Source organism: Salarias fasciatus, chromosome 3 (genome assembly GCF_902148845.1).
Source record: "Salarias fasciatus chromosome 3, fSalaFa1.1, whole genome shotgun sequence".
Taxonomy (NCBI): Eukaryota; Metazoa; Chordata; class Actinopteri; order Blenniiformes; family Blenniidae; genus Salarias; species Salarias fasciatus.
Window position 1 is genome coordinate 1,099,619 of NC_043747.1, and position 10,017 is coordinate 1,109,635.

General features: G+C 51.5%; 1 protein-coding gene across 1 annotated transcript; it reads right to left on the bottom strand.

Moving 5' to 3' along the window:
- Positions 1 to 579: 579 nt before the first annotated feature.
- Positions 580 to 9,708, bottom strand: ap1s1 (adaptor related protein complex 1 subunit sigma 1). Its single transcript, XM_030087042.1, has 5 exons — positions 9,541 to 9,708; positions 4,549 to 4,727; positions 1,447 to 1,555; positions 1,232 to 1,369; positions 580 to 752 (listed from the first exon to the last, which is right to left on the bottom strand). The coding sequence occupies exons 1-5, from the start codon at positions 9,541 to 9,543 to the stop codon at positions 705 to 707; spliced, it is 477 nt and encodes a 158-aa protein (XP_029942902.1). The 5' UTR covers positions 9,544 to 9,708; the 3' UTR covers positions 580 to 704.
- Positions 9,709 to 10,017: the final 309 nt, after the last annotated feature.

A 10,017-nucleotide genomic window follows, 5' to 3' on the forward strand; every position in this document is an offset into this window, starting at 1 on the left:
GGGATGGGCTCTCTGACAGGGTGGAGGAGGACAACCATGTCCCACCGCGTCCCACCGCGTCCCACTGCGTCCCACCGCGTCCCACCATGTCCCACCGCGTCCCACCGCGTCCCACCGCGTCCCACCGCGTCCCACCGCGTCCGTTCATCACTGCTTGTGATTGTCAAGTAAAATAAAAGTTTAAAAACTTATCAAATCCTTTTGGTGTGACTGAGACAGTCACAGGGTCAAAGGTCACCGTGGGACCATTCTGCAGGACAGACTTCATGCTTTCCTTGTTCTGAGCTCCTGTCCTGAAGGGGAATCTGATTGGCTGTCAGGTGAACGCACAGAGCCTGGAAACGGCTGAGAGTGAATGTAGAGGAAGTGTGATGAGTGGAAATCTCTTTCAGAGCTGCCTCACAGCGTCACACACACACACACACACACACACACACACCAACCGTGGCGCCCACTTCACCTGCACCAACACATCCTGCAGCTCCACACACACCAGTCCACTCCGTCCAGACTCCATTCAACCTTTAAAAAACATGAAAACACACTCTCTCTCACACACACACACACACACACACACACACAGCTAAAGGCCTGGTAATGTAATGATCTCCTAACTGAGTGTTTGTCAGTTAAAAACTGTACAGAGACGCCGAGCTGCTGCCGCCAGTCCAGGAGAGTCCAGCCAGTCCGCCACGCCGCCGCCGCTACGCCAGGCCCATCTCCTCCAACACACTGCGGGGCGACTCGTCCTCCTGCACACACACGCACACACACACACAGAAGCATGTTAAAGCAGACCTCCCTGAGGGCAGTGTGTGACTCCTCAACACACACGCCTGGAACAGGGCTGCAGACGTTCAGAGTTATCTCTAAGGAGGAGTCTGGATTTGCATGTTCTTCCTGTGCATGTGCGTGGGTTGTCCTCCCACTTCACTCAACAGCCCGTCCTGAAAACAAGCTTCTCTTCCTCTGATCCTTTTCCAGTGAAACCCTGGAGGAATGAGGAAGAGCGGCTCCCTCAGGGCCACGGGCCACAGCTTTGACCCACCTGCACTGTGCTGCCTGAGTGACTGAAGCAGGAAGCCTCCAGGAGGACCGACACCTTCTGTTTGCTCTGCGCAAACACTGCACGCCGCTCTACCAGCCACACACACACACACCCACACCCACACACACGCACGCACGCCTAGCCTTGGTTGGAGGTGTTGCGGTGTATGAAGCGGACACACACCTCCTGCAGCAGGTCGGCTTGCTCGATGGCTTTCAGGACGCTCTTCTTGGACGTGTCCTGGATTTCTCCTCCCATCAGGAACTCGTCCAGGATGAAGTACGCCTTCTCGAAGTTGAAGATGATGTCCAGCTCGCACACCTGGGAAGAGGAGGGGCGGAGCGGGTTTGAACCGTGGACCGTGAGGACGAGCCCCACCAGCCGCGCCCGACACTCACGCTGCCGAAGTATTTATCCAGCAGCTCCACGAAGCGGTGGATGACCTCCAGAGTGATCAGCTCATTGTCCTGCTCCTCGATCGCACAACAGAAATACAGGCTGGCGTACCTGCAGGGGGCGACAGAGGGAGGCACGCTCAACGCACTTCCACCACAAACACACATGGACACCTCCGACCAGCTCAATCCACCACTGCACGGTCGAGAGGACGGCCCCGCCCAGGAAACCTGGAGGAAGTCTGCAGGAAACCTGGAGGAAGCCTGGAGGAAGCCTGGAGGAAGTCTGGAGGAAGCCTGGAGGAAACCTGGAGGAAACCTGGAGGAAGCCTGGAGGAAACCTGGAGGAAGTCTGCAGGAAACCAGGAGGAAGCCTGGAGGAAGCCTGGAGGAAGCCTGGAGGAAGTCTGGAGGAAGCCTGGAGGAAACCTGGAGGAAGCCTGGAGGAAACCTGGAGGAAGCCTGGAAGAAGTCCGGAGGAAGTCTGGAGGAAGTCTGGAGGAAGCCTGGAGGAAGTCTGGAGGAAGCCTGGAGGAAACCTGGAGGAAACCTGGAGGAAGCCTGGAGGAAACCTGGAGGAAGTCTGCAGGAAACCAGGAGGAAGCCTGGAGGAAGTCTGGAGGAAGTCTGGAGGAAGCCTGGAGGAAACCTGGAGGAAGCCTGGAGGAAGTCTGGAGGAAGTCTGCAGGAAACCAGGAGGAAGTCTGGAGGAAGCCTGGAGGAAACCTGGAGGAAGCCTGGAGGAAGTCTGGAGGAAGTCTGCAGGAAACCAGGAGGAAGTCTGGAGGAAGTCTGGAGGAAACCTGGAGGAAGCCTGGAGGAAGCCTGGAGGAAGCCTGGAGGAAGCCTGGAGGAAGTCTGGAGGAAGCCTGGAGGAAACCTGGAGGAAACCTGGAGGAAGCCTGGAGGAAACCTGGAGGAAGTCTGCAGGAAACCAGGAGGAAGCCTGGAGGAAGCCTGGAGGAAGCCTGGAGGAAGTCTGGAGGAAGCCTGGAGGAAACCTGGAGGAAGCCTGGAGGAAGTCTGGAGGAAGTCTGCAGGAAACCAGGAGGAAGTCTGGAGGAAGTCTGGAGGAAACCAGGAGGAAGCCTGGAGGAAGTCTGGAGGAAGCCTGGAGGAAGCCTGGAGGAAGCCTGGAGGAAGCCTGGAGGAAGCCTGGAGGAAGCCTGGAGGAAACCTGGAGGAAGCCTGGAGGAAGTCTGGAGGAAGTCTGCAGGAAACCAGGAGGAAGTCTGGAGGAAGTCTGGAGGAAACCAGGAGGAAGCCTGGAGGAAGTCTGGAGGAAGCCTGGAGGAAACCTGGAGGAAACCTGGAGGAAGTCTGCAGGAAACCAGGAGGAAACAAGGAGGAAGCCCGGAGGAAGCCTAGAGGAAACCAATAGGAAGTCTGGAGGAAGCCTGGAGGAAGCCTGGAGGAAGCCTGCAGGAAGTCTGCAGGAAGTCTGCAGGAAGTCTGCAGGAAGTCTGCAGGAAACCTGGAGGAAACCTGGAGGAAACCTGGAGGAAACCTGGAGGAAGCCTGGAAGAAGTCCGGAGGAAGTCTGGAGGAAGTCTGGAGGAAGCCTAGAGGAAGTCTGGAGGAAGCCTGGAGGAAGTCTGGAGGAAGCCCGAAGGAAGTCTGGAGGAAGCCTGGAGGAAGTCTGGAGGAAACCCGGAGGAAGTCTGGAGGAAGCCCGGAGGAAGCCTGGAGGAAGCCTAGAGGAAACCAGTCGGAAGGCTGGAGGAAGTCTGCAGGAAGTCTGCAGGAAACCTGGAGGAAGTCTGGAAGAAGTCTGGAGGAAGTCTGGAGGAAGCCTAGAAGAAATCTGGAGGAAGCCCGGAGGAAGTCTGGAGGAAGCCCGGAGGAAGCCCGGAGGAAGCCCGGAGGAAGCCCGGAGGAAGTCTGGAGGAAGCCCGGAGGAAGTCTGGAGGAAGCCTGGAGGAAGTCTGGAGGAAGCCTGGAGGAAGTCTGGAGGAAACCCGGAGGAAGTCTGGAGGAAGCCCAGAGGTAGTCTGGAGGAAGCCTGGAGGAAGCCTAGAGGAAACCAGTCGGAAGGCTGGAGGAAGCCTGGAGGAAGTCTGCAGGAAGTCTGCAGGAAACCTGGAGGAAGTCTGGAAGAAGTCTGGAGGAAGCCTAGAGGAAGTCTGCAGGAAGCCCGGAGGAAGCCTGGAGGAAGCCTGGAGGAAGTCTGCAGGAAGTCTGCAGGAAACCTGGAGGAAGTCTGGAAGAAGTCTGGAGGAAGCCTAGAGGAAGTCTGCAGGAAGCCTGGAGGAAGCCTGGAGGAAACCTGGAGGAAGCCTGGAGGAAGCCTGGAGGAAACCTGGAGGAAGTCTGGAGGAAGCCTGGAGGAAGTCTGCAGGAAACCAGGAGGAAGCCTGGAGGAAGCCTAGAGGAAGCCTAGAGGAAACCAATAGGAAGCCTGGAGGAAGCCTGGAGGAAGCCTGCAGGAAGTCTGCAGGAAACCTGGAGGAAGCCTGGAAGAAGTCCGGAGGAAGTCTGGAGGAAGTCTGGAGGAAGCCCGGAGGAAGTCTGGAGGAAGTCTGGAGGAAGCCCGGAGGAAGTCTGGAGGAAGCCCGGAGGAAGTCTGGAGGAAGCCTGGAGGAAGTCTGGAGGAAGCCTGGAGGAAGCCTGGAGGAAACCAGGAGGAAACAAGGAGGAAGCCTGGAGGAAGCCTGGAGGAAACCAGGAGGAAACCTGGAGGAACTCTGGAAGAAGCCTGGAGAAAACCTGGAGTAAATCTGGGCTGGAGCAAAGAATGGATTGAATTCATCCCTCTGTTCATGTGTGGAACTATTTACTGGTCATTTACAGAAATGCTTTTTTTTTCCAGGATGAAACTAGTAAAGTTAATGAACAAACATCAAACTGAATTTTCATTTCCTGTTTTAGGTTCCACATTTTGTGACGTAACTTAAAAGAAAGAGCAAAAGAAAGATCACATTTTGGTTTTAAGGCATCAAAATTGAAGCCACTGCTTGTAGTTTGCCTTGTTGCCTGTTGGTGGAGCTACTGCCTCTGAAGGAATACAGAATGTCCAGCAGGCGCCGCTTTCTGCTGTTTTCAACTTCATTCTTCTTCGTTACGTCACAAAATGTGAAGCCAGGAGAAGGCGACCCATCGCTGTACCTCTTGTAGACGATCTTCAGGTCCCTCCACTCCAGGAAGCTGCACATCTTGGGCTTCCTGGCGAGCACGATCTGCATGAGCTCTCGCACCATCTTCTTCTTGTCGCGCTCGGCCGTGGCGGTGTACCACTTCTGCAGCCGCAGCTTCCCCTGCCGGCTGAACAGCAGCATGAAGCGCATCTGCACAGCAGGGGAGGGAGAGCATCATCTTCAGGTTCAAAGGTCAGACGGGGACAAATCCACTCAATCACCACAGGATCTTCAGTTTAGCATGACTTTCACAATAAAACATGTCGTCACCTCCGGACCTCCGTGAAGACCAGCAGCAAGAGAAGCTGTTGGACTTCGGTCGGCAGAACGCCACTCTCTCTCTCTTTCTCTCTGACTGGCTTTCCATCTTTAAAATGTGCTTCAGTAGAACATCCGCACATCGTTTATCTCCTCAGAGGGTTTTCTGAGATTGTTTCAGCAATCTCAGCTGTTTGGCCTAGCTTAGCAGTTTTCTCATTAAGACATTTTAAATGCATCATCATCATCATCATCATCATCATCATCATCACATTCCGGGTCATCCTCAGTCCCTTCTATGGGTTTTCCAGCACCGTCTGAGTCCACCAGAGGGCGCCACCCCAGATCAAAACACTGGCGTAGCATCCATCCATCCGTCCAGCCAGTAGGCACAGGTGAGGAGGTCAAAACAGGAACGTCTAACGTCAGGAAACAAAAAACTTTCCAACAGTGCAGGAAACTATCTGACCCCTGACCCCAACAACCCTTAGCCAGGACTCTAGACTTCACCACAGTCAGGACCAGTCTGTTCAAAACGATAACACAGCATTACACACACTGGACCGCATTTCTCTGTTTGTGGGTACGGTGGACTTTGTTCTACAGTAGGAGTAGTTAATGACGAAGCTGCTGACTGAAGCAAACTGCAGCGCTGGCAGACACCGAGATGAAGACGGGAGTAAAAGACAAGATGCTTTAGCTTTTAAATTAATTCTCAGCTTTTGGAGCCGTTTCTCTCTCCATCTTTTGATAGGTGAACAGATTTTGAAATGGTTGAACTCTCTAATGTCTCGTTTGTCTCAGTGGCGACAGAGTCCCTCCAAAAAAAAAAAAAAAAAAAAAAAAAAAAAAACCAAACATAGCGGACCTTTGACCTCAGTCAACAACACAAACCAAAACACTCACTTTTAGGGGTTTCTACAATTATGTCTTATTAGACTTGTGGTTTCCTGGTTGAAGCTGGTCCTGGTCCACCCGGTCCTGGTCCAGCCGGTCCAGCGACAGCCCAGGAAATGGTGGTGCTCTCCATAAAGAATAACCAATGAACGTGTTGATCAGACTGAAGAAAAACTGAAGGGTCTCATCTCAACCCCAAAGTGACAAAGACGAAAATAAAACCTGGACATCTTTGACACGAAGCGAGGAACGTTCTGACGTTCTGAAGCAGACCTGAAGAACAACGTGACTCAAACTACCCCTCCATGATGGCAGAACGCAGAACAAACCCCGGCTCGACCAGACACCTCGACGGTCTGCAGCTAGAGTTCACACACGATGCTTCACCAACACACACTACTGCACGGTCACACAAACACACACACGCACGCATGCACGCACGCACGCACACACGCACGCACTACGTCTACTGCTGCATCTACCACTGAGTACTTACATCAGCTGGCTAGCAGTCCGGCTTGACGGGACGGAGCAGAAGAAGTGCGGTTCAGGTTAGTCTGAGCAGTAAACACTGGTTAACACTGGTACACACTGGTAAACGCGGGTAAGCAACGGCAAACAATGGTAAACAATGGTAAACACCGGTAATGATGGTAAACACCAGTAAACGATGGAAAATGCCGGTAAATGATGGTAAACGTCGGTGAATGCCGGTAAACGATGGTAAGAACAGGTAAACGATGGTAAATGCCGGTAAACACCAGTAAACGATGGTAAACGATGGTATGCGATGGTTAACACCAGGAAAACAATGGTAATCGACAGTAAATGATGGTAAACGCCAGTAAACAATGGTAAACACCGGTAAATGATGGTAAACGCCGGTAAACGATGGCAAACACCGGTAAACGATGGTAAACGCCGGTAAACGATGGTAAACGCCGGTAAACGATGGAAAACGCCGGTAAACGATTGTATGCGATGGTTAACACCAGAAAAACGATGGTAATCGACAGTAAATGATGGTATGCGATGGTTAACACCAGAAAAACGATGGTAATCGACAGTAAATGATGGTAAACACCGGTAAACGATGGTAAACGCCGGTAAACGATGGTAAACGCCGGTAAACGATGGAAAACGCCGGTAAACGATTGTATGCGATGGTTAACACCAGAAAAACGATGGTAATCGACAGTAAATGATGGTATGCGATGGTTAACACCAGAAAAACGATGGTAATCGACAGTAAATGATGGTATGCGATGGTTAACACCAGAAAAACGATGGTAATCGACAGTAAATGATGGTAAACACCGGTAAACGATGGTAAACACCGGTAAACGATTGTATGCGATGGTTAACACCAGAAAAACGATGGTAATCGACAGTAAATGATGGTATGCGATGGTTAACACCAGGAAAACAATGGTAATCGACAGTAAATGATGGTAAACGCCAGTAAACAATGGTAAACACCGGTAAACGATGGAAAACGCCGGTAAACAATGGTAAACACCGGTAAACGATGGAAAACGCCGGTAAACAATGGTAAATACCGGTAAACGATGGAAAACGCCGGTAAACGATTGTATGCGATGGTTAACACCAGAAAGACGATGGTAATCGACAGTAAATGATGGTATGCGATGGTTAACACCAGAAAAACGATGGTAATCGACAGTAAATGATGGTAAACACCGGTAAACGATGGTAAACGCCAGTAAACGATGGTAAATACCGGTAAACGATGGAAAACGCCGGTAAACGATGGTATGCGATGGTTAACACCAGAAAAACGATGGTAATCGACAGTAAATGATGGTATGCGATGGTTAACACCAGAAAAACGATGGTAATCGACAGTAAATGATGGTAAACACCGGTAAACGATGGTAGACACCGGTAAACAATGGTAAACACTGATAAACGATGGTCAGAACAGGTAAACGATGGTAAACACAAGCAAACTATGGTAAATGCCGGTAAAAAATGGTAAACGCCAGTAAACGATGGTAAATACCGGTAAATGATGGTATGCGATGGTTAACACCAGGAAAATGATGGTAAACGCCAGTAAATGATGGTAAACGCCAGCAAACACTGGTAAACGCCGGTAAACGAAAGTCAATTCTGGTAAACACCGGTAAACGATGGTAAACGATGGTAAACGCTGGTAAACAGCCCAGGGGTTTGAAGCCATCATGTTCGCTCACACACTCTCACACAGGAGCTATTCAAACACTCGTCTGCGCCTGAGGAGCTGCTCACCAGCAGCTCTTCTTCAGAAAAACAAATTCCGACTCTAAATGACTCAACGTTCCGTTGGTCATCCTCGGAGAACAGCCAACACGTGGTCACGAGCTCGTCCAGTCAGAGTTCAACACTGACCGGCAGGAAGCGGTCAGAGACAAGAAAGCAGCAGAAATGTTCTCACTGTGAGAACAAAGTCCAGATCACAGCTGGGTGAGCGCCTCCTGACGCCGAGGCTGTCCTGGAATCCACTGGACGTCACAGATCACATTCCCCACCGAAATCAGTTTTAATGTGACGAATGCCACGAGCACGAACACATACAGTCTGAAGACTTTCACACGCCGGACACAGGGAGCCGATGCTCCTTTATGAACAGGTTCATCACAGAGATACCAAAGTTACTGGGTTACAGCGGCGCTCTGCCGTTCAGAGTTCTGCTCCAGAGAACTGAAGTTGACTCTGGACGGCTTTTCAGAGGAAATGCTCTGAATCTGACTGAATCTTTCAACGGTTATTTGAAGCATGGGACTAAATCCTCCGTCCTGGGTGAAGAGGCTGCAGTGCGGTGGTACTGAGTGGAACCTGTCAACAACAGGAGCGTAACGGTGTTTGTATTCGTCACGGGTCGGTACACACAATCACCTGACGAATACACGAGTGAGTAAAAACAAAGGCGAGTCCTGATTCGAATCTCAGGTGGCGGTAATGAGCCTAAAAGCGGCCAGCGACATTCATTACCACAGAAGAAGAAGAACCAGGACCACACATGAACAAACGAAGAAGAAAGTACAAGCCGAAACTCGGGATGAGGAGTTGGAAGACCCGCCAGTCTCGTATAAATGTGTGGGGAAAGCTTGGGAAAGATGTTCCGGTACATTTGTGAGCTTTTGTTACTTTTTCCCCACTGGACTGAAAACCCTACCGAACCGTGACCCTGACACCGAGGTGTGTGCCATACCGTGGCTTTTGTGAACCGTTACACTCCTGGCCAACAACAGCAGAGGGGCTGCTTTTCTTTTCTCAGGACAGAAAGGGGAAAAAAAACTTTGCAACTATTTTCACCTTGTTGAACCCACATCTAAACTAACATCTTTGAGAGGCTGAATTATATTTAATATCATCACTTTATTTTTTCAAATCATTTCATTAAAAACTGTGAAAAAGTAAATTTTCTGGAACAGACCTCTAACTCAGAACAGTGAGTCACATCATATGCTCAATAAGACTAGGAACCAGGACTTCTGTACAGAGGAGACATTGTTCCTCTCATGAATCCTCTCAGCAGCCTGTGAGAGGGTGAACAGGTGAGATGCAGGTGTGTTAGTGAGGCTGGTGCTCCTTCAGAGAACCAGACTGTGATCCCTCTTCAGTGATCTAGTAGGTGATCCGACTGTGATCCCTGTCAGGGATCCGGGAGGTGAGCAGCCCTGTGGCCTGCTTCCTGCAGCCCAACCTGAGTGCAGGTGAGCACTTCCTGGAGACATGCACCTTGTTAGCATTAGCTTAGCTCAGCTGCTAGCCTGTGTCCTGGCGGGGACACGCGGTCACTCACCATGTTTCGGGGCGGGCTCGCGGTCCTGTGAGGTCTCGGTCGAAGTGTCCTCCTGCTCCGGGTCGGATGTTCTCTCAGAGGACGGCCTAACGGAGACAGTCCATGTCTGAGACAGCTCAGCTCCTCTCCCCTGCTCAAACTTCACTTCCGCCTCTGCGGCGCATGCGCGGGGCTTCACTGCCCTGCGCGCTGCCTGACAGGTACAGAGAGCCGCTACGCTGCGTCAGCATGGAGAGAGAGAGAGAGAGAGAGAGAGAGAGAGAGAGAGAGAGAGAGAGAGAGAGAGAGAGAGAGAGAGAGAGAGAGAGAGAGAGAGAGAGAGAGAGAGAGAGAGAGAGAGAAGAGAGAGAGAGAGAGAGAGAGAGAGAGAGAGAGAGAGAGAGAGACTAAACCTCCATGAACCCGAGGAGGAGGACAGACCGGGACCAGGACCAGAACCAGGACCATCTCCATTCTGTGAATGAGGCTCCAGTGTAC

Coding starts and splice junctions, on each gene's coding strand:
- ap1s1 (XM_030087042.1), bottom strand. Junction 1,556..4,548: donor CTGAAGATCGTCTACAAGAG/GTACAGCGATGG, acceptor CGCCCCCTGCAG/GTACGCCAGCCTGTATTTCT. Junction 1,370..1,446: donor TGGATAAATACTTCGGCAGC/GTGAGTGTCGGG, acceptor TCCTCTTCCCAG/GTGTGCGAGCTGGACATCAT.